Source organism: Pseudorasbora parva, chromosome 6 (assembly GCF_024679245.1).
Source record: "Pseudorasbora parva isolate DD20220531a chromosome 6, ASM2467924v1, whole genome shotgun sequence".
NCBI lineage: Eukaryota > Metazoa > Chordata > Actinopteri > Cypriniformes > Gobionidae > Pseudorasbora > Pseudorasbora parva.
Genome location: NC_090177.1, coordinates 31,455,392 through 31,483,151, shown reverse-complemented (window position 1 = coordinate 31,483,151; position 27,760 = coordinate 31,455,392). Strand labels below are relative to the sequence as shown.

The following is a 27,760-nucleotide window of genomic DNA, read 5'->3' as shown; positions in this document are numbered from 1 at the left end:
TGCGCTCTGCGGACTGAAGAGACAGACCAAAAAACGTGACGAAAGGTTTTAAAGGTTAATCACATATTTTTTAGGGGAGCTGAGGCATAAGTTTAGGGGTCTGAAGCCCCCTAAAAAGGGCCTAGCGACGACCATGGCGAGCAGTAAGTAGTGATGTGTGACCCTGTCTGTGAAAACCCTCCTAAAGTCATTTTTTTGTGATTCACTGTTTTCTGCATAAAATCATCCTATATAATGTAAAGAACATTCTGTTAAAATATAACCTTGATATCACTAATATTAACTGAGTATGGCTATGTTAAAGATTTGCTAAATTTCGGGCTCAGAAAATCATGTTTTTGAGAAATTCCAATGTAAACACAAGCTTATTTGTAAAAACTGCAACACATTTGTCACATAATTATCCTGAATATGAGCCATATACCACATTAAAGCTGAGATTCTCCCATTTTCAGTTATATATGACACATGTGCGCGCTTTCGGATGACCGCACAGAGAAAAATCTTCTCACATCGCGATCGCACGTGAGTTCTCAATCGCGTCTTCTGGCTCTACACCCCTATTCATACGAAGATACGGCAGCACTCACATGCATTGAACAAAGTTTACTAAGAGAGACCTTTTGTCCACGTTTTTCTTTTATTATCGCTGTTGTTGTAGTGTATAATTGAGGAGCCAACACGTGTATCCCAAGCCTGCAGTCTCCCTCTCAGATACTGAAGCTTTCGCGCCCGATCGCCCCCCGGTGACCGGTCCCAGTATAGCCGCTCCTCTGTGTTTTCTAATGGACACGAGGCAAACTAAATAATAAAATTACACTTCAAATATTTTTTCCCCAAAGTTAATGTCATTGAAGGCAGTTATCATCACGATGATTTCATTTCAAGTGTTCGTTTTTAAAATAAGTTTAGTTTTAGTTAGCCATCTGATGCTTTAAAAACGGGGGGTGTGACGTCATGATTGACAGCTGAGATCGACGTCTTCTCTGAGTGAAGTTGTCACTGAGGCACTAACGGACTTTTTTCTGAATTTTTGGGAGCAGATTGGAGCTTTAGCTTTAATTTCTACATTTATACTGTTTATTTCACACCAACATAATTAATTGTTCTGCATCTGCGAGAGTGTGGGTGGGCTTTTGATATCGCGGCTGTACTTTCTGCTCTACTTCCTGCGCTCTATTGCCCAACTCCGGTCCCGAAATCGCTACTGCGCAGACTCGGTCCCAAGATGTCAGCGCCGTGCAGGCCGCCTGAAAGCTTCAAATCTGGCAAGCGGAAACGATGATGTCGAGTCGTCCATATTTTTTTATGGTTGATGGTGTATCCATCGACAGAAACATACATAAAGCATTATTTTCAAGTAACAACCTATATTAAAGATGCGTCATCAGATGTGAGATGAACCGCGATGCAAGTGTGTGCTGAAACCTTTTATGCGGCACCCCGCGCACCCCAGTTGGGAAACACTGCATTAATCGGATGCACCACCATCCACAACATGTTTTATATTGACATATAGCAGGCCTAATATGACTTTAAATTAAGATGGTTATAATTGGCACAATGTTGAGCTACAAAACAAAGAAGAAAATATTAAAATATTGGCGATGACACGAAAATATCTCACCAGACATCTGAACCCGGCTTAAGTCGCAATGACCTGATTGCCGCTCGTGATATTGATATATTGACTGCCGATTGATATTAATGTCTTTCTCTTCCTAATGTTAAAAAAATAAGTTCCTGAACCGAATAACATACGAATCAGCTGGTCTTGTTCTGATGAAAACCCCCTGAGATGATTAAAATCGATGTTTAGGGAGCCTGCATCCAATTTTTTTTTTTTTTTTTTTGTGCGAAAGTATAAAGTGTAGTGTCAATAAAATCCCTAATTTCAGTATTTACAATGGTATGAATGAAAGATTGAGTATTGTATCTCAAATCCCTTGGTATAATTTATCATTTACAGCAATAAACACAAATGACTTATTTTCGTCATTTTTATGGCTATGGTACTTTGACGATCAAAATCTCATAATTAAATTTTGTGACTTTAGCCAGGGTTTCACAGACGGGGTCACATTTTATCCGCTTATTGAGTGTCTAAACAATTTCTGATTAAACTGGAAGTTTCTTAGTGAGACAATATTAACGATAATATTCCCTGTGTTGTCTAGATCCAACGCAAGATGCTAGTACAGTAACATCAACAACATAACTATGTTAGTTTAGTTGCTTACAGATTGCTTCTAGCTAACGTCATCTCCACCACTAATTGTCCAAAAATCACAAAAACTAAGACTTTATTCAGCATTGCCTTCTCTTCCGCGTTACTTTTCAGACCTCAAATAAAGATTCAAACGGTCATGAATCAGTGGATTGATTCATTACTCGGATCAAGTGGCAACCTGCTGAAATCACGTGACATTGGCGATCCGAATCATGAATCAAAAAAATTCATTTAAATTGCTTTAATGCATGGCTAGCTGTGGATTATCCCGTACATATACTACGGGGCTGTTGAATGCTGGATGAATGCTTGATGGAGCTGTTAAATGTTTGTTATTTTTATGGGAACGCACAGCTAAAGTAGTTCTAGGCAGATCTTGACCGCATTTCGTACATTTCCATATCACTTCGCCAAATGATTTACACTCTATGGCCAAAACCCATGACAAATAAAACATAACATTTTAAAGAAGAAAGACTGAAAGAGTTATTTCTAGTAAAACATATTCCAATACAATGGGGCAAAAAAATATTTAGTCAGCCACCAATTGTGCAAATTCACCCACTTAAAAATATGAGAGGGGCCTGTAATTTTCATCAAAGGTACACTTCAACTATGAAAGACAAAATGAGAAGGAAAAAAAAACACAGAAAATCATAGTCTGATTTTTAAAGAATTTATTTGTAAATTAGACTTTTAATTGACTTCACTTTACCCCATAAAGTCTATGGGGTCGCTGGGTCCATTTCTTTTACTGTCTATGAGGACCAGGCTACGGCAAATGTAGTTCCAGGCAGGTCTTGATCGCATTACAGTTCCATATCACTTTGCTAATGATTTCAGTTATCTTAAACTAGAAAGACTGAAATAGTTATTTCTTAAAACTTTTTCTTTTCTTTTTTTACAGAGAAAAATTAAATTCAGCATTCAGTGATATGTTTTCTCTGTCTTGTGTCTGGACAGCAGGAAATCCAGGAGTGTGTCCACGCAGAATCTATACAGCAGAAGAGTGTAAGTGGATACGTTTTGTGTCGTGTACCGATGACAGTGAATGTGCCAATAATGAGAAATGCTGCAGCAATGGATGTGGACTTCAGTGTATGGCTCCAGCTACAGGTATTATATTATATTATATTATATTATATTATATTATATTATATTATATTATATTATATTATATTATATTATATTATATTATATTATATTATACGGGCTTGAATCTGATTGGCTGATGAGCCTACTAAGGTGTGCGATCATTTGGGAAAACAAAATTAAAGGGTGACTAAACCCTAAACAACTTTTTTAAGTAAATGATCTGCAAGACCACAACACGCTTTCAGACAAATTCTGACAGGCAAAGTGGTTGCTGTGGTAACGAACAACAATACCGGAACGTGCTGCCCTATAGTTTAACTTTTATTTGAGGAAATCTGTTTATAATAGGCAAATAGGTTTGAACTTATGGTTCCTGCGCTGCTTATTGATTCAGTTCATTTGAATAATACATTGCATGTAATTGATAATTTTATGGCATTCAATATAAGAATTTGACTGTTCAGTGTTCATAGATTAGTTAGTGGTTTATTTAATCCTCTGTTGTGCTGCTGCTTCGCTAGCATGAAGGAATAAATGAATAAATGAGCATCAACAGCATCGGGAGTTAAAGGAACACTACACTATTTTTGAAATAGTGCTTATACAACTTTTTCCTACATTTAGATGTGTGGGCAAATGCATTTTTGTCTCAGTGCATGCATTGCACAGACGAAGATTTAGGATTGTTTGAGATGAGCAAAATCTGCACAGAACCGATCGGTGATCAGCGCGAGATGCATGCCGGTTACAAATGTGTCCGAGTGCGGTCCGCCTTGCTCTGATGTCATGCTGACATATGTCAAAAAACTCTCGCTAGCAAAAGGCAGATGTGTCGGATTCTGCAGTCGAGCGCAGTTGCTCTCCACCGACTGGACTGACTAAAAGCATGATGGGAAACGACTTGCTGACGACACAGCTTATTGCTTTAAACAACCGTGATGTTCTTTTTTTAAAATATTTGATTTTTAATCTCTGATATCATATTTTCATGTGTATAAATTATGTGTGAATATTCTCAAACTCTCGGACAGTGCGATCTTTCTGTGGGTTATGTGATTGTTGTCATATTAATAAAAAAATATAAAAACGTGTGTAATTAAAGTAAAAATGCTTGATAAACAGGTCTTTCGAATGGAAATAAATAACAAAAACTTGTGGTGTCTTGTTCATAATATTTATTTTCATATAAAAGCAACAGAGCTTAAATTACATCCAGTTTATCAGCAACAAAGAGCATGAGTGTGAATCCCGCGATATCAGCAACTGATCTCGCAGTGTCTGATCCACTACGAGAGGAGAGAACTGTCCGGCTTTCCTGCTCTTTTTTGACTCCTCCCCTCACTGCAGCCGCCTAGTCTCGCCTTTATTTCAGGCGAGGCAAGGCGCATCTCAAACAAGCCTAATATTAGTCCCGTGCGAATCGACATCTCTGTGATTTGGCCAGGATTAGGCGGATTGTATATAATTTTTGCAAGTTTTTTTTTTTCCTGTGAGCATTTCTATCTTTATCTTTCACAAAGAATAAAGTCTGCATTCATAATGCGCACCGTTATGAATTCCCATGCAGCCACACGGATTATACTTTCACTTTAGAATGAGCATCAATTTGGGAGTAAACTGATTGAATGGTGTGTTTAATATTAACTTCAATACTATTTTTAATGAAAAACATAACAGAACAGTAAAATGACAAGCTCGTTTAAATGGGTTCTTTTACATTTAGCTCTGAACCTGAATCTTCCGCCGTATATTGTCAGCTTCTCACTCGTGATGAATGAAATCTGACTCCTGCCGCTGGTCTGCGCTCAGTTCATGGCGTCTGTTCGCTAACTGAACGAAATTATGTTTATTTAATAAAATAATCAAAACGATATCGATGCCTGTTTATGATTTCATACAGCTATATATCTATAAGAAGTCTTGACATCATATCCGGGAGAAGTCAGTAAATTTGAGTAAAATCATAGGCTTTGCTTATCCCTCAGTTGTGGGGGAGTAATTTCTAAATCACAGAGGTCCCTAGATAATACTAATAATGCTTAAATCTGCATCGCTATTTGTACTCGCTGTGAATACGCAGGGCACAATAAGTAATCGGGTGGGGGGTTTTTTGGATCACTTTTACTCAGGACATGCTATCTGGCAACATAGGATTCCATTCATTATGCTAAGATAAGCTAGCAGCGACCCTGCCAAACTAAAACAATGCATGCACTGAGACAAAACGTCTCAGTTTACGTATGTAACCATGGTTCCCTGAGAGGGAACGAGACACTGCGTCAGCACTGCGGGAACGCCTCTGCGTGACTGCGTCATGAAGCACTCGTGAAATCAGTCCAATGGTGTGCACGGACGTCACCGGCGGGTGACGTCATTGACCAGGAAACTATATATAGCACCCCTGAACCAAACAGTTTCAGCTTCTGATAGGTCGAACAAGTCGGTCACAAGTGTGCAGGGAGTATGGCAAGGCGACGCAGTGTCTCGTTCCCTCTCAGGGAACAATGGTTACATACATAACCTGAGACGTTCCCTTATCGAGGGAACTCACACTGCGTCAGCACTGCGGGAACTCTCAAATGCCTGTATATGTGAAATCACAGCGCACACTATGTTACAAGCATCCGAGAACCTGGGGTAGAAGGCACATCCAGGTTATAAAACCCCACGAATGTGTGCAGAGAGGACCATCCTGCCGCATCACACACTTCCTGAAGAGAAACTCCTAATAAAAGAGCCATAGAGGCAGCCATACTCCTAGTAGAGTGGGCTCGGACCTTTAGTGGTGAAGGTTGGCCGGCAGACTCATATGCTAGTGAAATAGCCTCGACTATCCACTTGCTTAGGGTCTGCTTAGATACAGGCTTTCCCTTACTCGGGGACCTGCAAAAGACAAACAGCTGATCTGACTTACGCCAAAGGGCAGCTCTGTGGACTTAAGCATCTAGTGCCCTCACTGGACAGAGCAGATTTAATTTCTCCTGGTCCGGATTCTGAAAAGGAGGCGGAGAGAAGGCTTGCAGCATTATAGGCCCTGCCACATTAGTGGGAACCTTTGGGACATATCCTTCTTTCGGAAACAAAAACGATTTCACCATACCCGGTGCAAACTCAAGAAATGAGGGAGCAACAGACAATGCTTGTAAATCTCCAACTCTTTTAAGAGAAGAGATGGCCAGAAGAAATAACGTCTTTAGCGTTACAAACTTTTCTGGCACCTCCTCAATAGGTTCGAAGGGGGCCAGAGTCAGGCCTTCTAATACTATAGCTAGGTCCCAAGTCTTAGGTCTTAGCCTCAGAGTACCACGAAGGAAGTGGGTTACCCAAGGGTGTCTCCCCACTAATGCACCATCGAGATGAACGTGATAGGCCGATATGGCTGACACATATACCTTTAAGGTTGAAGGGGACAACCTTCAACACCGGAAGGTTAGCCCAACACCGGACCCTGGGACAGAAACCAAGGATTTTTCCACATAGCCAAGGCACAAATTTATCGCCGCGTGACCTTGATCATGTGAAAAGGATTTCCCCTCTAGGAAAATCCCTTGGTTTTTAGCCACCACTGCAAGGGTCTCATGTACAGCAGGCCAAAAGTTATCACGTTGGACGCTGCTGCCATCAAACCCAGAAGTCTTTGAAACTGTTTCACAGTGAGTGACTGGCCTAGCTTTATCCGGGATACAGCTACTAGGATCGTTTTCAACCGAACGGGCGTCAGCTGAGCCCTCATAGTCTTTGTATCCCACACTACATCCAGAAAAGTGATGTTCTGCCTCGGAGACAACATGCTTTTCTTTGCGTTTAACCTTAACCCCAATATTTCCATATGAGCGAGAACAGCATCTTGGTGCTGAACCGCTAACTGTTCTGACTGTGCTAAAATGAGCCAAAAGTCTATTTGAAGCACAGAAAGAGCAGTGTTGAATATTAGATACATGTAATTAGTTAGTTAGTTAGTTAGTTAGTTAGTTAGTTAGTTAGTTAGTTAGTTAGTTAGTTAGTTAGTTAGTTAGTTAGTTAGTTAGTTAGTTAGTTAGTTAGTCTCAGATTTTTGCTGTTTATCTCAGTTCAGCAGAAAAAGCACTTTAGTTGATAATGTTGAAATGAATGTATTTTCAGTGCAGATATAGAGATGAAGGTATTTTTTTCATTCATCATATTTTTGTCAGACATGGTTACTTACTGGTTGAGTTTAGATATTTTGTACCAAAGCAACTTAAACAGAACAACCTAAAAATTAGATACATTTTGTGAAGGATTACCTATGTTTGCTTTAACAATCTGAAAAGACATGTTTATCTATACGAGAACATATTATATTTTGTTCAATAGAGATATTGTTTTTAATCTACACTAATTTCTTTAGTCTGGCAAAAAAACATCAATTCATGTTTTTAGGTATATAATTGTCCGGACCTCAGCCAGTGAGGAGGGTTCATTTACTGGACCCCAAGCAATATTATTTGAAGACCCCTGGTCTAGGTGGTACTCGAGACTGGAAGAACTCTTACAGTAAACTAATTCTGCATTGCACAAAATGCAAACAACCTTAGTCTTGTCGAGGTTTCCATTGCAAGCTTGATAAAAAATAAATTTTCCCTGAAGCAAACCCGGTGGCTTCAGAGCTGCATCCATGTTAACACATCACGTTTGATGTGGTGGTAATTTGACACTAGGCATAGTATAGCCTACGCAGGTTCGAAGACTCGTTCTCGATTTTGACAGCGATTTTTTTGAGTCTCAATTTAACGCAGCATGATAACGCCGATAACAGCCCACCACTATATATATATATAAAGATAAAACAGCAATCTCTGAATATTTTTGAAGTTGGAGGAGAAACATGAGATTTTCGGCACGGGGTCGGTACTTCCACCTACGCCACGGGCTTGACCTTACTGACATGAGTCCGTCATATGTCATGAAGAAACAGACGCGGACACGCTCATCTCATTTTCTCACAGCTCTTTACCAATACGAACAACAAATAAAGCATAACATTATTAATATATATATATTACAGTGAAAAATTCATTCAGCATTCAGTGATATGTTTTCTCTGTCATGTGTCTGTATAACAGAAAAGCCTGGAGTGTGTCCAAGTAGAAACATTAATCCAGCAGAGTGTGCCATGACAAGCTTCAGATGGATGTGTGCTGATGACAGTGACTGTGCCAGGAACGAGAAATGCTGCCACAATGGATGTGTACTTCAGTGTATGGCTCCAGTTACAGGTATTTGTTATGTTATATTATATGTTACATTTAGTGCTGAAAATTGATAAAAAATAACAACGAATAAAAAAGTTTTTTGTAATTAAGCTCTGCAACAGAATTAACATAAAGATAGTGGCCAATATGTTACATATTCGTTGTAATGGCATATTTTTGTGAATGAAGGCCAGTATCACCGAAACCAATACTAAAACATTATAAAGCATTAAAGTATAATTGAAAGCTATTAATTATCTTAATTAATTAATAAAAAATAAATATATATATATAATTTTATTTTTTTATGTGAACTTAAAATAATCTTCACATAAACACATTGTAATAAATGTCACATTTAGCCGAGGCTTTAATATATCAGGGATACATGTATTTCTATTGTCCCAGTGAGACCGGTAGTGTTAATTTTGTCACCTATTTTTAATTTAGTTTTAGTCTTAATCTTGTGCTAAATGCCCTTGTTAGTTTTAGTCAAATTAAGACAGTTCACATATCTTTTTTACTTAGTCAAGTTTTAGTTGACTAAAAGTCTCATTATTTCAGTCTAGTTCTAGTCAAAAGAAAACTCAATGAATCTTAGTCAAGTTTTAGTTTAAACAGTTTAGTCTTTTTTACATACATTATTTATGAGATTATTTCTAATACCATTTCAGTCAAATAGTCTTTCACACATCTCAAATACTGGTTAAATGTCATAATTACCAGACAAATCACACTTGATGAATGATTTTTGTTGAATGCAAAATGCAACTTTGTTAAATTCATCAATATCAATTTATATATATGTATAGCCTACTGTACATTATAAGGGAAAATAAGTTTGCCTTTTTAAGCACTCTTTTAAACTTTTCTTGGGTTAAATTGTATTTGTTTGCATTTATTAATATTCACTTGTGTGTGCTTACATAAGTATAATAAAGTTAAAATGACTAAACAAAATTACTCTAAATTTGCCTCTTTGCATTGGAATTCTCTATTTTGAACTTAATCACTACACTAATAGTAATATAAATAAGTGAGTGAGTCTCATTTATTGTTCAGTTTCTTTTGTTCATTGATTATCATTAATGACAAACAGCAGCAGGTTTATTAGGATGCTGTCACTTTAAGACCTGCCACTGCTGCACATGATGCGTATCTGACAGGCATTCCATTTTCTCATGCTATTTCAATTCAGTACTGTGTTCTCCTTTGTATTATTGCATTTAAATGTTTTTTTAAAGTGAGCGTGATCATATATTATAAAATGAGCCAAAGGAGGAGATTTTGTTCATATTGACGGCCCTAATTATATTATATTATATAATATTATATTATATTATATTATATTATATTATATTATATTATATTATATTATATTATATTATATTATATTATATTATATTATATTATTGTAACGAAGTTCGTTGATGGAGGGAAGGAGGCGGGAACCGGCGAACGTTTAACAAACTTTAATTCAAAATAAATAAACAAAACGAAAGTAAAACCGCGTGCGGGCAGCCCCTCACATGGTCCTCTCTCGTTCTTTCGCTGCCTTTGCACCTCCTTTTATGCTCCCGTCACTCAGCCGCGAGACGAGACCGGTGTGTCGCACAGCTGGCAGCCCGTAACCTGTGTTTTTCCGACCTTCTACCTGTGAAAGTGCACTGGAACGGCAGTTCTTCCTCCCAGGGCAGGGCACCGGTGCTCCAACTATCCAGCTCTGAGGAGGTGGACTTTGAGAGCATCGCAAATGAAGATTCACCACTTCAGTCACCCGCTGGCGAGGAGCTTGTTGAGGTGCTCACGAGAGCTGTGGCCAGGTTAAATATCGACTGGCTGGTAGAAAGATCTGAATCCCATCATAAGAAAAGTCAATTAGATGCGCAATTCCTACCGTCTCGTGCAGCAGAGCCTCAATGTCGGGGCTTTCCGTTCTTCCCTGATCTGCACACCGAGGTGTCTAGATCGTGGAGGAAGCCGGCATCATACAGAGTCTTTAGTCCTCAAACATTAACTTATAGTAACATCTTAGGGCTAAGGCAGTATGGTTATGGGGCGATGCCGAAGGTAGAAGAGACACTTGCGAGCCATCTCTCGCCTTCAGCGGCGTCGTCCCTTAAAACCCCGACTTTACCCACCAAGCCGCTAAAAACAACTTCGGCGTTGGTGGGTAAAGTGCACTCGGCGGCAGGTTAGGCCGCGGCGTGTCTGCACACTATGCCAATCATGCAGGCATACCAGACCGACCTGCTGAGGGATCTGGGCGGTAGAGATGAGGTGGGGGGTGAAGTGATCAACGAGCTAAGGCAATCAGCCGATCTCGCTCTCCGTGCCACCAAGGAGATGTGTGGGTCGGTCTATGGCAGCCCTGGTGGCTACGGAGAGGCACCTTTGGCTCAACCCCACTTAAAATCAAGGAGAGGGAGAAAAGTTTTTTGCTTGATGTGCCGGTGTCTCCTGCTGGCCTCTTCAGTGACGCAGTTCAAACTGTCACCGAGAGGTTTCAGGAGTCGAAAAAGCAGGCGGTGGCGCTCAAACAGTTTCTCCCTCTCTGGGTCCAGGTCCCAGGGGCTGCTGCAGCACAGCAGCCCAAGCCGAGTACGAGCTCCTCGCACAGGGCGCAACAGAAGCAGAGCGCCGCGACCCGTGCTCCCCCGCAGAGAGACTGGGAGGCGGGGCGGCGCTCGCAGACGATTCCTTCGAGGGGAAGGGCTGATCTGAGGACAGTCCTTATCGCCATAAAGGCCTCTTCGAAGAAGTCCTGACGCCAGACAGGTCAGGACGCTGAGGGTGTTCCCCTCCGTAGGAAGACGGTGTTTACCTCTGTACACGGTACCCGTCTTCCTTCGGTGCCCTCAGGGGGTCGCGCTGCCAACCCCGCCGCAATGCCGGGGTGCAGACGGTCCCCACGGGCCACCCGAGGGTGGTCCGCTCCCTCTTCGGGGGGCATGCGAGCAGTCAAGTCAGGTGTTCCCTGCCGGTTCGCCGCTTCAGGGCACTGCACTTGCTGTTCAAATTACACCAGAGGCCTGCCTCGAGAGGCTGGTTCCCTTAGTAGATTTTCTAGATGAGTGGAAACGTCTATCGAATATATCTCGTTGGGTCCTGCAGATAGTAGAAAGGGGGTACGCGATTCAGTTCAGAAGACCTCCTTTCAGTGGTGTCCGACCCACAGAGGTGGGCCCGGAGCAGGCTCTGGTTATGGCACAAGAAGTAGAGACTCTTCTGCAAAAGGGGGCTATAGAGAGTGTTCCTCCTCCCAGCAGGGAGTCAGGGTTTTACAGCCGTTACTTCATTGTACCAAAGAAGGATGGAGGGTTGCGCCCGATATTAGATCTATTAAATCGCTCTGTAGCAAAGCTCAAGTTCAAGATGCTTACACTCAGACAGATCGTGTCACAGATCAGATCCGAGGATTGGTTTGTGACCATAGATCTCAAAGACGCATACTTCCATGTTTCCTTCCTTCCACATCACAGGAAGTTTCTGAGGTTTGTCTTCGGGGGAGAGGCATACCAATATCGAGTACTTCCCTTCGGTCTAGCACTGTCACCTCGCACCTTCACGAAGTGTGTTTATGCAGCTCTGGCGCCATTGCGCCTGCAGGGCATCCGCATACTCAATTACATCGACTATTGGTTGATTTTGGCTCAATCAGAGCAGATGGCAGTTCAGCATCGAGATGTTGTCCTCGCACATATGTCAAGGTTGGGGTTGAGGTTAAACGCAAAGAAAAGTGTGCTTTCTCCAGCTCAGAGGACCACCTTTCTAGGCGTAATATGGAACTTGGTAATTATGCGGGCACAATTATCGCCGACAAGCAGAACATCGATCCTATTGGCGGTAAAAGAACCGAAGCTAGACCGACTTGTCACTGTAAAGCAGTTCCAGAAACTGTTAGGCCTCATGGCAGCTGTGTCCAACGTAATACCTTTTGGCCTGCTGAATATGAGGCCGCTGCAGTGGTGGCTCAGAACCAGGGGGTTCTCCCCGAGGGGGAATCCACTCCGCAAGATCAAAGTCACGCGGCGATGCCTTCGTGCTCTGGTCATGTGGAAAGATCCTGGGTTTCTGTCCCAGGGACCTGTGTTAGGGGCTCATGTTCGTCGCGTCACGCTAACGACAGATGCATCTCTCACAGGGTGGGGGGCGACCATGAGTGGTCGCTCGTCCCTAGGTCTATGACAGGAACATCAGCGGCTATGGCACATAAATTGGCTAGAGATACTGGCTGTGTTTCTTGCATTGAAACATTTCCTGCCAGACCTCAGGGGCCACCATGTGTTGGTCAGGATGGACAACACTTCGGTGGTCGCCTATATAAACCATCAGGGAGGTCTGAGGTCTCGCCCCTTGTACAAGTAGGTGTACGTGGCGGCCTTAGCTGCTTTCCACACTCCTTTGGGTGGAGTGTCTTTGGGAAGACACCCGTTAATTACTCATTTCCTCCGTGGTACTTTGAGGTTTCGGCCAGTGGTTCACTCGAGGGTCCCAACCTGGGACTTGGCCATTGTTCTTCAGGGTCTATCTCTGGCCCCTTTCGAGCCTATTGAAGAAGTATCAGACAAGTTCCTGACACTTAAAACTATCTTTTTGCTGGCCATTTCGTCTCTTAAGAGAATTGGAGACATTCAGTCCCTCTCGGTAGGGCCCTCATGTTTAGAGTTTGCACCTGGGATGGTGAAGGCTTTTCTTCACTCCAGACCGGGTTACATCCCTAAGGTCCCAACCGGCCCTTGGGGGCCTATCACTCTTCAAGCCTTCTGTCCTCCGCCTTTCGTGACGTCAGACCAGGAAAAACTGAATCTGCTTTGCCTAGTTAGGGCTCTTGATGCTTATGTCCACAGAGCTGCCCTGTGGAGAAAGACTGACCAGTTGTTTGTCTGTTTCGGAGCCCCGAAGAGGGGGGCTCCAGTATCTAAGCAGAGAATGAGCAAGTGGGTGGTCGAGGCCATCTCGCTTGCTTATGAGGCGTCCGGACAGCCGTCTCCCCTGGCTGTCCGGGCTCATTCTACCAGGGGTATGGCTGCTTCTAAAGCAATGTTGTCGCGGGCTTCCCTCCAAGATGTCTGTAATGCGGCAGGCTGGCCCTCGCCACTTACCTTCGTTAGATTCTACGAACTTGATGTAGCATCTACAGTTGGGGCGCAGGTGTTGTCGTAGTCGTGTGCGCTGCGGTTTCACACATACGAGCACTTGGTCTTATGGCGATGTGGGTATAAGCGTTCTCATAGGGAACGTCTCGGTTACGTATGTAACCTTAGTTCCCAGAGAGGAACGAGACGCTGCGTCACCCTGCCATACTCCCGGCATGCCCTTGATCACTTACTTCAGGCTTTTCCGAAGCTAGTTTCTGTTTGTGTTCGTGGGTGCTTTATAGTTTCCGGTCTATGAGGTCACCCGCCTATGACGTTCCGTCTTCCGATTGGACTGATTCGACACGAGCTTTATGGCACAATCACGTAGAGGCATTCTCACAGCGTTTCGACGCAGCATCTCGTTCCCCTCAGGGAACTAAGGTTACATACGTAACCGAGACGTTTTCAGTCCATTGAGTGCAAGAATAAATTAATACCAAATACATGTCCAAATATACAAATAATGTAAAATAAAAGGTATAACAGCTTCTCTTAACTTAAGCACTGTTTTTTTTCTCCCCTCAAATAAGCAAAGTAAGCACCTTTGGCAATAGAAATTATTGTTAATGAGCATACGCCCCGTATGGTCCGCCATGCTACCACAAATCCTTGTGCTCAGTTTGGCGTGACTTTGCCTAGAATGCTACAAAGTCATGAGTTAGGGTTTGAAGTTGGAACTTACGGGCTAAAAAAAACCTTCTTGGAACGCAGCATTATATGATGGGGCTGCTGAATGTTTGAATTTGATTAGATAATAAACGTTTTAAAGGGGTGATGAATTGAGAAATCAACTTTCCCTTGAGCTTCTGATATATAAAAGGTCATGGAAATAGAAGATTATTCTGTAAGTTTCAGAGCTGAAAACGTCCTTGTTAGTTAAAGAAAAGCTTTTATAGACACCAGGCCCAGAAAACGATCGTGTTCGAATCTTGACGTCATCGAATGAGGAAACACCGCCTCTACAGAATAATAATAAGCACATGTAATTCAGTAGACCCGCCCACCGACTCATCAGATCACGCTAGTCAGCAGTAGGGTTGGGTACCGACACCCGGTGCCATAGCACTGGTACCTATACAACCGGTATGTACTGGACTGAATCAGAATGCAGTTTTCGGTTCCTCATTTCGGTGCCATCAGTGCTTTCACGCTTTGGTTGGCGCTGAGCCAGAGACAGACGAGCTCAGTGCTCATCACATATCACTACGATTCAGTGTTTTCGACCACATCATGTTTAGTTTAGGTTCAGACATTCAAATGCACATGTACCAGCGAAAACACACTGATGTATGGAAGTGGCAATAACAATCCTTTCAGACAGTTAGAATTTGACTGTTTTATTCATATCAGACACGGGTTATATAAATTACTTTATAGTTTACTCTATTCTTCTCCGAGTTCACCGGTCACTTACTTTCATGTATTTCGTGAGACGAGGATGAAGTTATGTGATGTAAATCCAACAGATACAATTCTCTGAGGCGCAAACTAACATGACGAACGCCCATCGCGCATTATAGATAAACTAACATGATCATTATGACAAAACACATTCACTTAGGCACAAAGCACCGCAAGATCATTCCATATGCGCAGGTCAGAGAGGACCTGTCCATCAAAAGCTCTTTATCCAATCAGAGTAGATCACTGTTAAGCCCGCCCCCACGAGAGGTTTGTGTCAAAAAAACAAACGGAAAACTGAGAAACGTAAGCGAAATCTTTGCCAATACATACACAATCCACGATTTGCGAAAACAAATTTTTGAAAAACATTACCAATAAATGAAGCATACTGAATATTCTGTTACATTTGTGCAACTGAGTTCTTTTTTTTTCATTTTCAATGTGCTTTTCTTCTTTTGTAATGGCATATTTTTGATAGTTTCTGAAAAAGTTTAGTTCAGATTTATAAAGTTTCGTTCAGTTTTATTGAGACAAAGGTAATTCCATACAGGGCTCGCAAAGCTACTCAAACAGAAGCCCGTCAGGAGGCAGATGAATCTCATAATATTCCTTTATTGTTCTGCTATTCTCTTAGCCTGGCTCTGCCCTCCTATGTACATCCGCTCAATTTTCATTTTCCTTCAGTGCTTCGTTCGAGACTGCGTTGTATTCTTAGGTTTTCCAATCAGCGAACAGAGGGAGTGGCGGAGAACGATGACGTTGATGTTGTGCTCTAGTTTGAGTTGTCGTTCTGTAATGGCGGCGGAGAAAACGAAATCATTCATTCCGTTGTGGCACCGCTGCCGAATATCCAGAAGTTAAAGCCGGAGCAAGTACAATCTTTGCGGGGGTTTGTTGGTGGCCATTGGGTTGTGGCCCTCCTCCCCAACTGGGTGAATTCGGGAACAGTTCGATTTTCCAGCTCGCTCCGTTAGTGGTGAAGGAGTTTGCTGAAACCCTATTTGGACGATAATTGTTTCTCATGGGGTTGGAATCTATTGCCATCATTTACAGGGGCTAGTCAATGATTTTATTGCCGTCCATCTCCCACCACCCACTCAAAAATCCCAGGCCGAATTACCTACTGCTTTTAAAAAACACGAGGTCATGTGGTGATGTAATAGCTGTCCGAATCCATATCTCTGAGTTTTCAAGAATATATCACTTCAAAATGTTTATAATCATTTTTGACCACTACAGAGCACCGTATGGTTGCGCTTTGCTGTTATTTGGATGCATTTTTAGACTTGTATTATACTTATACTTTACAAGTATTTACAAGAGCAATATATTTCATCACTGCCCAAATAAATTAAAATAAAAGCACGTAAACATTTGAATTGGTTCTTTATTTATAGCAGTATTTATTATCATACCATGCATATGACATTTTATTTACAACAATCATGTTACGGACCACATGAGCAGCGCGTTCCCGATCACAAAACTCTCCCCTCCACTGTGGAAAATCCGAATGCATGAGCTTTAGGTTTTATCACTGAGGTGGCCTGCACAAGTGCACATTTATGTTGTCGGATTTGTGTGAAACAGGCGAAGGGCGCATGACATACGTCACGACCAAACGTTAGCAATTGGTTATGGCAGATCCAGAGTGGCTTAGGGCAGATCCAATAGTTTAAAACTTCAACAGACTGCCCGCCTTTGTGGAAATAAATGCTTTTCAATGGAGAGTGGCCATGCTCTATGTACAAATGAAATGTACGAGAGTCTGGTAAAACCGGCTACTATTCTCTCTCTCTCTCTCTTGATGTGACATTTGAAGAGCGTGCTCGACTGCTCGCACGTGTATGTGTGTGCACGGTGTTCACGCATATATCGAACGATCGTGTGGGCTATGTAATACAAAAATAATAGTCCAATCAATCGTGCGTGGATGAGAAATAAGTAATTGTGTTTGTTTGATAAAGACATACTTGAATCATTCCGGTTGCTGCTTTCAAAACAACCCCTCCCTCACGTGAACTGAACTGACAGGGGCATAGATATGAGGAGGAGCTGAAGCTCATTAAATATGCAAATCTTATCTAATCCTAGTCTAATCCTAATAATCTAATTACTTCCGTGCTGCATGCCCATCAAAACCCAGCGTTCAGGAGAGAGCCTCAAAACCAGTGCAGAAAATAGCCTATTACCTATAAGTTATGATGTTTTTGAATGTAAAAACCACACGAACGTCATTAGTTGACCTCAGACAACAATATAAAAAAATAAAAAAGCCATTTCATGACACCTTTAACGTGTGCAGTTATTTTCAGGGAAACAAAGAAGCAGAAATATGGAAATAGTTCCTTCTTGTGAAAAGTATTCCAATAATATAGATGTGCAACTTCCAAATATCTTTGTTTTTTACACTAAAGAATTTATTCTGCATTCAGTAATATGTTTTCTTTGTCTTGTGTCTTTATAACAGTAAATCCAGGATTGTGTCCAATCAGACGTTATACAGCAGAAGAGTGTGCCTGGATACCTTTTGTGTCGTGTACCGATGACAGTAACTGTGCCAATAATGAGAAATGCTGCAACAGTGGGTGTGGACTTCAGTGTATGGCTCCAGCTCCACCTCGAGGTATTATATTATATTATTATTTTTTGTAGGGTTAGAACAATTACCGGTTTCGTGAAAAAACTGGATAAAATTTACTGACAGTTAGTAATATTGTTTTACTTTATTACTTTATTGTAATTACTTACTTTATTGTAATTACTTTATTGTAATTACGTTTAATTGGGTACGAAACACACATACTCTATTTCTCTCTGCTTCGCGTTGTGACCGTGTTACCACCTCGGGTGTGGATTATTTTTAAAACAATTCAACGGCTCATGGCCAATTATTCCTTACATATTATATTATATTTAGTGCTGCCAACAATTTAAAAAAAAACTAATTAATCACACATTTTGTCTGTAATTAGTCACAAATAATTTTTTTTAAAAATATTTTTATATTGTAATAATTTCATATTCTTTCCAAATGAAGCAACTTAAAGACAGTATATTTAATATATTTGTTGAAATGCCATCTTTTTTATGAAGGAAGGCCAGTATCACTGATACTAATACAGCTCCTGGTATCTCTATGAAATACAGGGACGTGCACAGGATTTTTGAGGGGCAGTTGCTCTGACCTAAAAAAGCCCCTCCCCACCCCCAACCGAAAAAGAAAAAAAAACTCATCATCTGTCCAATTACATATTATTGTTATTGCCATTATCATTATTATTTTAATGCCCCCTAGTGGTATTTATGTTCTGCTCAGGAAAAATATTATAGGTGGGGCTATTTTTTTGTGGGGGGTCTGGGGGTTCTCCCCCAAGAATTTTTTTTATTTCGTAGATGTGATTTGCTGCATTATGGTGCGTCTGAGGCCATTTCCGCAGTGGCTCAGTGGTTCATGTAGGTTGTCTACAAACCGAAAGGTTGGTGGTTCAATCCCTGGTTCCACCTGACCAAGTGCCTTACATGGCTGACATCGCCGTCTGTGTATGAATGGGTGAATGTGAGGCAAAATGTAAAGTGCAAAATGGATGGCCATAGGGTCTGTTAAAAGCGCTATATAAATGCAGTCCATTTATATATAATTATATTTACTGCTGTCAAGCGATAAAAAAAATGAATTAATTGCACATTTTTATTTTATTTCTTGTAATAATTTCAGTTACTCTCCAAATTATTTTAATTTAACTTAAAGACATTATATTTTAAAAATTTGTTGTAATGGCAACTTTTTATGAAGTATTTTTAGGCCAGTATTACTGAAATTAATACCACTACTGTCGCTGAAATAGTTTTTTTTTAAAAAAACATTAAAGGATTAGTTCACTTTAGAATGAAACTTTCCTGATAATTAAATCACCCCATGTCATCCAAAATGTTCATGTCAAGTTTTTTGAGGAAAGCATTCCAGGATTTTTCTCCATTTAATGGACTTTAATTGGAAACCAACGGGTTGAAGGTCCAAATCAATGCAGTTTCAAAGGAAGAGCTTCAGAGGATCCGCACGATCCCCGATGAGGAATAGGGTCTTATCTAGCGAAACCATTGGTCATTTAACCCTTGTGTGGTTAGGGTTAGGGTTAACTATGGTTAATATTTTTTCTTTACCTTTGTTAGATCACATTTAAGAATTGCAACCTCGTATGGGAACGGCAGGGGTAGAAACGAAACTCACTCTTGCACTCTCTCACACTCAAAAGCAATCTCTCTCTCATAAGCACGCACACACACACACACACACACACACACACACACACACACACCCGTAACATACACAAACACACACACACACACACACACACACACACACACACACACACACACTTGGATATGTGGTGTATGATTACTCTCCATAGGCATGTTTTTTCTAATGTACAAACTGTATAATATATCCCCCTACACTAATCCTACCCATAATCACCTACCAATCACAGAAAACTTTTGGCATTTTTTGAATTTCAAAAAACACCATTTAGTATGTTTTAGTATGAGGACACAGATATCGTCATAAACCATGTCATTATACACATTTGTGTCCTCATAAACCATATACATGAACACACACACACTAACAGTATATGAGTAAATATGAGTATACATTACATGTAATTACTATTTATATGGCAAAGAACTGCTACTTTTATATGGTGTAAATAGAATATATCACTATTTTCACTCAGTAAATAGAATCTACAGCTATTTGCACTTAGTGTAAAATCATCTATCACTAAGAAAATAAATAAAATAAGAAAAATTTTCACTGAGTGTAAATATAATCTAGTTGCTATCAATGCGGTGTAAATATCATCTATCGCTATTTGCACTTCGTGTAAATAGCTACTAGATTATATTTACACTTAGTGCAAATAGCCGCTGCCAATAAATAATAACATCTTTTGAACAACAAATGCTCAACTTCGGTGTTCTGCTTTTGCAAAATGTATGACATCATCACGTCAGAGAGATCACGCACGTGGAAGTACCAACCCAGTGTTAAAGCGGACGTACAACGACTAAATCAAACACCCTTTACAAAAATAAAGATAAAACAGTGATGTCAGACTATTCTGAAGTTGGAGGAGAACATGAGATGGAGTTTTTCGGCACTGGGTCGGTACTTCCACCTACGCCACGGGCTTGACCTTTCCGACATTGACATCATATGTCATGAAGAAACAGACGCTGTCACGCTCATCTCATTTTCTCACAACTCTTTACCAAAACGAACGACAAATAAAGCATAACATTTTAAAGTAGAAAGACTAAAATAGTTATTTTTTGTGGAACATATTGCAACAATATATAGGTTCAACTTACAACTTTTTTTTTTTACAGTGACAATTTAGCATTTAGTGATATGTTTTCTCTGTCATGTGTCTGAATAACAGTAAAGGCAGAAGTGTGTCCAAGTGGAAAAATGTATCCAGCAGTGTGTCGCCCGACACGCTTCAGATGGATGTGTGCTGATGACAGTGACTGTGCCAAGAATGAGAAATGCTGCCACAATGGATGTGGATTTCAGTGTACGGCTCCAGTTACAGGTATTTGTTATGTTATGTAATATTTAGTGCTGACGAATGAATCACAAAATGTTTCGTAATTAAAGGGTTACTTCAGCGATCAGCATATGGCTTTCTATCAGTAGAAACCCTGGAGTAAAGCCCTGCATTTATGCCCGAGCCCGACGGGCCCCGACTTTTTTACGCCCCTCGGGCCGGGCTTCGGGCCAATTTTCATGTCATACCTAAAACGCGGGCCGGGCTTCGGGCCTTTTTATAGGCTTCTCCTTCGTTTTATATTTATTTTATCAATTAAAAGGAACAATGAGTTCTGCGCTGGTGGAAACAACACGAGACCATAATAGCTAACGCGACTGTCAAGATGGCTCGCACAGTGTTCAGAGCATAGGTTCAGAGTCCGCGCCAGCAGCAGCAGCGCGCGTTTCTTCAGCGCGGAGACACACTGCAAGCGTGGTGTGAGCGTGGCGTTTCTGTTGCGTGTCATCCGCGGGGGGTCTGGTGCTATTAATGTACAGGGAAGCCCTATACTTCATGTTAAATATAAATATATTGCCTATTGATAGAGCAAAGACAACTTCGGCAGTAGCCGGCCCATGCCATATCCATGGTATTGACGGCAAAAGGCTACAGAATAATTTGTTCTGTATTGACTGGTTTAATATTTCAAAATCGATAATTAGGCTATGTTGTCTTTTATTATTACAATTAGGCCTATCTGCATTTATGTTAACCTACAGACTTTCAAACATTATGTCATTATGTGTCACAATGTTTTATGGGCTATATGTTGTAGTCAGATAGATATGATGGGGCTGCAACACGCATCGCCGCAAATGACTAATGCAAGCCAACGCAAATGGCTGTAAATGAAACTTAAAATAAGTCTAAGATAGTCAAAAACACCATCTTCAATAAAAATGAATGAGATGAATGAGATCATTATCTTACCAGTGCGTCGCGCTCTCTTATGTGGTATTTGAATCTGAAATAAGCTGCTGAATAAAATGCATCTTAATCTTTTGCTTCCGTTGCTGTAAACTCCGTTAAATGAGCATATACCCCGGGAATTGAAGATGGGATTTATATTCATTTGCGTAGGTGTAAGGTAGGCTATAAGACAACCTGCATGTGCTTTTTTTATTTTATTTGTTTAGCTCCGTTTGCGAGAGCCGCGAGCAGAATCAGCCTGCCTCAGCTCGTCAAAAATGCCTTTTAGGCTACTGGTGGTAATAGTTGGCGAAATTAACTAACATTGTGATGCTTGAAGTGTTTTATGGATTTTATTATAGGCAAGACAAGTCAAGAGTTGATTTGAGAGACTAAATTAATTAAATATGCTTTTGGTCGTCACTTAAAAAAATTAAAACTTTAATTTAACAAACAAAAAAATGCTCTAAACATTTTTCTAAATTAACGTACTAAAGAAACGAAACGAAAAATAACTACTTTGACATTAAAAACAAAACAGAACTATTTTAATGGCTGCAACAATGTAAAAAAAAAACAAAAAAACGGGCTCTAGTCGGACTCGGGCCGAGAATTTTGATAAGCTGTCGGACACGGGCCGGGCTAGGGCCTCAGCGTCTCGGGCCCGGGCCGGGCTAGGGCCTAGATTTGAGGCCCGTGCAGGGCTCTACCCTGGAGTATATTCGAATGATCATGCTCCCCCCTCTCATATCCCCCTGAGACGAGAGATTTATGCATTTTATTTCTGGAAAAATTACTCCGGTGACGCAAATATCGTCAATTTGCATCATCGGTAAAATGCTTGGCCAGACGCTATACAGCCAGCAGAGGGAGCTATTTCCGCATGTTTTCAACTCGCACATGGGGGATGGGGTCGCACTCACAGCTCAGCTCAGCTCAGGCATTCATGGAAACGGTGCAGCCGGCGGAGCAAAGTGAGTATTTTATCTTCTCAAGTTAATTCCTATGAAAGTTAATCTTCAAAAGGCATTAACTGAAAATGCGCCAGACTGAACACATGCTGAGAACTACTGCCGCGAGCGTGTCAAAGAGCACTGTCCTTAAAATGAGATGTTAAACCGAGGTCCTGACTCTCTGTGGTCATTAAAAATCCCAGGATGTCTTTTGATAAAGAGTAGTGGTTTAACCACAGCATCTTGGCCACATTTGCCCATTGGCCTCTGTCTGTCCATCATTGCCTCCTAATCATCATACCCATGTACAGATTGGCTTCATCACTCTGTCTCCTCTCAAGCAATCAGCTGGTGTGTAATGGGCGTTCTGGCAACAATATGGCTGCCGTCGCATCATCCAGGTGGATGCTGTATATTGGTGGTGGTTGGCTTATTTGGAAGCGTCATGAATAATGTTGAGCTCTGCTCTGATTGGCTTATTTCAGCAGCTTAATGACACTTTAAAGCAAAATATCTCAAATGGAAATTGATAAAATGCAGCTTACTTGTTTATTGGTGTTTTCAGATCATCCGCACACGAGAAAGAGAAAGAGCTCACGTTCGTTCGTTTGCCAGATTTCAGTAATTAAATTCCCCAAACAGAGCTTTTCTGTGGAAAAAAAAAACCGTAGGCATCCGGTGTTTTACCAAAACATGTCCAATCTGGCAATCATATGCACGCAAGCTCTCTTTCTCTCTCTCGCGCGCGCACACAGACGATCTGAAAACACCAATAAACAAGTAAGCTGCATTTTATCAATCTCCATTTAAGATGTTTTTCTTAAAGTGTGTCATTCAGCCTATATTTTAGACTTGTCTTTTTTCGTCAACGATATTGCATGTTTATATAACGTTAGTCACAATGTAGGCTAACGTTACGCAGTGACTGTGATGTAGCCTAATCTGAAATACAAATAGTCAAAAACATCATAGGAAACACCATACTTCAGTTCTCAAAATATAAATATATAACTTATATTTTTATAAAATTAATAGCCTTGTCAAATGACTGTCGTTTTAACTTATATGGTGGAAAAGGTGAAGTTTACTAGAAGGATCGAGTGAACGATCTAAGCAATGTATCTACGGTTCTATTTTGTAATACAAAATAATATTAATCTTTGTCATTAGACACACTATTTAGTTCTGCCAGAAAGACTCGGGAGAATAGATACTGTGACAATAATCCATTTATTAACAACCCAGCAAGCAATAAAGTACTTTGGCATAGGCCCCATCCGTAGCTCGCAATCAGAGGGTATGGACTCTGCATATCCTGCCTGAAGATGAAGACAGAGGCGCAGCCGACGGGAGTCAATGGGATACTAACAGCAGGTGATGGCTTGGTTAGCAATGGCCACTCCTATGGGTGGAACGCTTTCTGAGTGCTAGGTTACCCCCTTGGTAATGTTAGTTAAGAAATACTGATCATTGTTAGTTTTATCTTAGGTCCATTAAAAACGTTCTTTTGGTTTTTAATGTTATTAAACAGTAACAAAGAAATTAACATTAATTAGAATAATACATTTTTCATTGTCAGTTTGGTAATAATGAATGAACATGTCAACTAATGATGTCGTATGTCTCAAATTTTTACTGAACAATAACAAATAATCAAAAAAATTAAAATCATTAAGGCATGTTGTAGTCCAGATTAAAACATAAAAAATGTAAAGTTTGAAAATAAATAGCCTATAAAGTCTTTAAGTATTAAGTATTTGGTGCTGTGATGAACAACATTGTGATTACAAAAAAAGAAATGTTTGTGGGTTTCCGGGGTAACCGCTGCATTCTGCAGTTCATCAGCGCCCTCTGCTGTCATTGAGCGGCACTTCAGCAGCGCGTCTCCTTCACTCGTTCATGTGCTTCTCATTTACATCTGAGCATGTCCCTTTGACGCAGAATACAGCGGTGTTGAGCATTTATACCTTTGATGGGCAAAGTATTCTTGAGTGCATTATAAAAAAATTAATATTTGTTAATAAATTATTATTTAAGATATTTTGAAGTGCCCACGATAACAATATCGTGCATATTCATTATCGTGATATATCGCATTACCGATCGGCACATGTCGAAATCAGCACATGAAAATCAGCACATGTCGAAATCAGAATTATGTTTAAAAAGTCCTTGCTAACAATAATCCAAGCAGTAGTTGTAGCTGTTTTTGAAGTCCATAAAAATGCGGCTGTCCATCAAATAACGTAGCTCTGATGGGTTAATAGAGGCCTTCTGATTCCAATCGATGCATTTGTGTAAGAAAATTATCCGTATTTAAAACTTTATAAAGTAAACCCATATAAAGTCTTCCATTGTAATCCATGGCGGTTAAGTGTTTTACAGCCATCACAAGATGACACCAGACAGTCAATGACAGCGTTAAGCGTATCAGTGGTACAGGTCAAGATAACTCGTAGTATCCAGATGAGGGATGTGTCCTGTTACTGTGGTGTAGTGTTGTCACGATACCAAAATTATGACTTCGATACGATATCAGACTAAAATATCGATATATCGATACTAAATCGATACCACAGTAAAAAAATAAATAAATAAATAAGATAAGATGCTTAATATGACAACAGAACTTATTATTCATTGTTATTTTTTACTAAAAATTCATGTGGCCAGCATGTTCCTTAGGGTTGGGCATCATTTTGATTTGAACAATTATTGATCAATTGATCAATTACTATTAAAATTATCTCACAAATTTTTGCCATCTCAATGTATTTTTTACAATGGGGTAATTGTGTTGCAATAGCTTACACACAGCACAAGAAAGCTTGATTTCGAATGGTAAATTGAATTTAAAAAGACGAGTAAACAGTAATAAAATAAGAACAAATAAACAGATTACAAACAATAGCACAAATAAATGCAATAGAATAGAAGATACAAATTAAAAAGACTGCTTTATTTTTTCAGGTAGGTCTAACATTCAGATAAGAAACTGAATTTAAAAAATGCATAGTAATTACATTTAAAACAACATTGGATAATGTTCTTTGTAACAAATTCAATAGCGTACAGATGAAACTATTAAAGTTACACAAGTTGATCAGTCAAGAGCAGTTGATCGTTTGTCTTTTTGTAGTTTGAATAGCAAATGACTGCGGTCCCTTTAAGACTAACGGACGCATGGCTCCTAAACACTGTTCCTGTTACTCGTTCTTCCTGAACGGTTTGCGACTGTGTTTACGTTAATACTCTTCCAGATGTGCACTGATAATTCTTTGAGTGTATTTGACCAATAATATGCTGGAAAAGGAAGTAAATGTTTGCACTTGTATCATGTCAGAGGCGGCTTTATTAGGGTAGGCTATGTGTGTGCGCTTCAGATGTGGAGCACGAAATCTGCGGGCATTAGTAGGCTAGAATTAATTTATGTGCAATCCCGCACGAAATTCAGACCGATCACACACTAACACTAACACACTGTCATGAGGAAAAAGTTCAGCAGAACGCGCGTTCGCCGTGCTCAGAGGTTAACCGGGCTGAGTGAGAATATGCCGGTGTGTGTCAGCTCGCTTTCAGTCGGAGAGGAGAGCGCAGCTAATATCGATACTGTAAAAACTGAGAATCGTTTCAGATATTCCAGTATCGATATATATCGAAATATCGATATTTTTGACAACACTACTGTGGTGTGGTTATGTGTTCTCACACATCTCTTTAAGAGAGAGGGGCTGGGAGGAGTTAAGAGAGAATAAGGAGGGGCTTTATGGGGAAGAGAGAGAGAAAAAAATAAAAGAGTTGGTTGACACGGAATGGGTTTGATATCTTTTTATTGACTAATGTGACATGGTGTCAGAAGTAAAAGGAATATAGAAGCGCAACAGTGAAGAGCGGCATGATAGAGAGGGGGGAAAAAAGGTCAGCGGCAGTTGAGCGATCAGCATTAGTGAGGACGAAGTTGGTCCCGCTGCAGCTCACAGGCTAATCATGTGAATACATTAATATACTGCATGGGAGACATCCGTTATCTGAGGTGCAGAGGCAAGAGTACAAAACTGTTAAAGAGACATTCAACACATTTTTGTGCCCAAAAAGAACGTAATCTACGAATGTGCAAGATTTAATTTAAAGGTGCTGCAGCCAAATTAATCAGTTGATAACTTCATAACACCCCTATATGCTCTGGCAGAAAACGTCTCGGTTACGTATGTAACCCTCGTTCCCTGAAGGAGGGAACGGAGACGTACGTCAGAACTGAACCGACGAATTGGGATCTGCCCTCAGAGACCTATCCACTTCGAGTGTGTAAAAACGAGCCAATCGGAGATTGGCATGTGATCCACACATTCCACGCTCCGCCCCGCAGCGCGGGTATAAATAGGAAGTGGAATGGTAGATCAAATGCTTTTTTCAACTGAGGAGCCGAATACGTGACTGGGCTCCTAGCTGAAGCACAGCTCCTGGCGACGGGACGTACGTCTCCGTTCCCTCCTTCAGGGAACGAGGGTTACATACGTAACCGAGACGTTCCCTTTCAGTCGGTCACGTTCGACGTACGTCAGAACTGAACCGACGAATTGGGATCCCTTTGGAAAACGCCAGGATGCTGGCCCTTCCAGCGTCCTGCTTGAGCGCACTGGACCGTCTAGTATGGTACGGAAGTCAGGGCTCCAAGCAGGGAGGTCAGTCACTGCTGTTTCTGCAAGACCCACTTAGAGTGACCATAGACCGCTGGGAAGCGTGCCCTCTCGGAAGAGGTACGCTGCGGGGCCACGTCCTTCAGGAAGGAGTGGTGGCGGAATACACATAAGGACTAACCTGGCAGGGTAGTGCAACATATGGCAGTCTCTGGGGTGGTTCCAACCTAATTGTAGGGGGGAAAGAACACGCCCAGAGACGACAGAGCGGGCTCTGTCGAGGGAAAGACACGGGGCTAGCCCGAAGGGTAGCTGATACCGTGGACGAATACACATATGGGGTTGCCGTGAGGGAACCGCTACATATGGAACCCAGCCTACAACCACGTTCCACAAGCATACGGGTGCAGGCCTAGCGTCAGACGGTCCGCAACGTCTGACACCGCATGGGGTGACGGAGGAGCTCGACAGGGTTAGCCGGTTTCCCGGGGAACACAACTGGAGACAATAAACGCACGTATCCGGCCCAGAGGGCGGGAGTGGCGTTGCAAGCCGACACTTAGAACGGGCACTTAGCGCTCCTG

At 41.0% G+C, this 27,760-nt stretch overlaps 1 protein-coding gene across 1 annotated transcript in view; it reads left to right on the top strand.

The window, feature by feature from the left end:
- LOC137079510 (whey acidic protein-like) overlaps nucleotides 1–27,760 on the top strand; it is a 42,403-nt gene that overhangs the window by 5,939 nt on the left and 8,704 nt on the right. Inside the window, exons 2-5 of the mRNA XM_067447461.1 lie at nucleotides 3,194–3,346; nucleotides 8,410–8,562; nucleotides 17,554–17,709; nucleotides 20,528–20,680. Of these exons, the coding sequence (XP_067303562.1) occupies nucleotides 3,194–3,346; nucleotides 8,410–8,562; nucleotides 17,554–17,709; nucleotides 20,528–20,680 (615 nt within the window). The remainder of the gene's footprint in view (nucleotides 1–3,193; nucleotides 3,347–8,409; nucleotides 8,563–17,553; nucleotides 17,710–20,527; nucleotides 20,681–27,760) is intronic.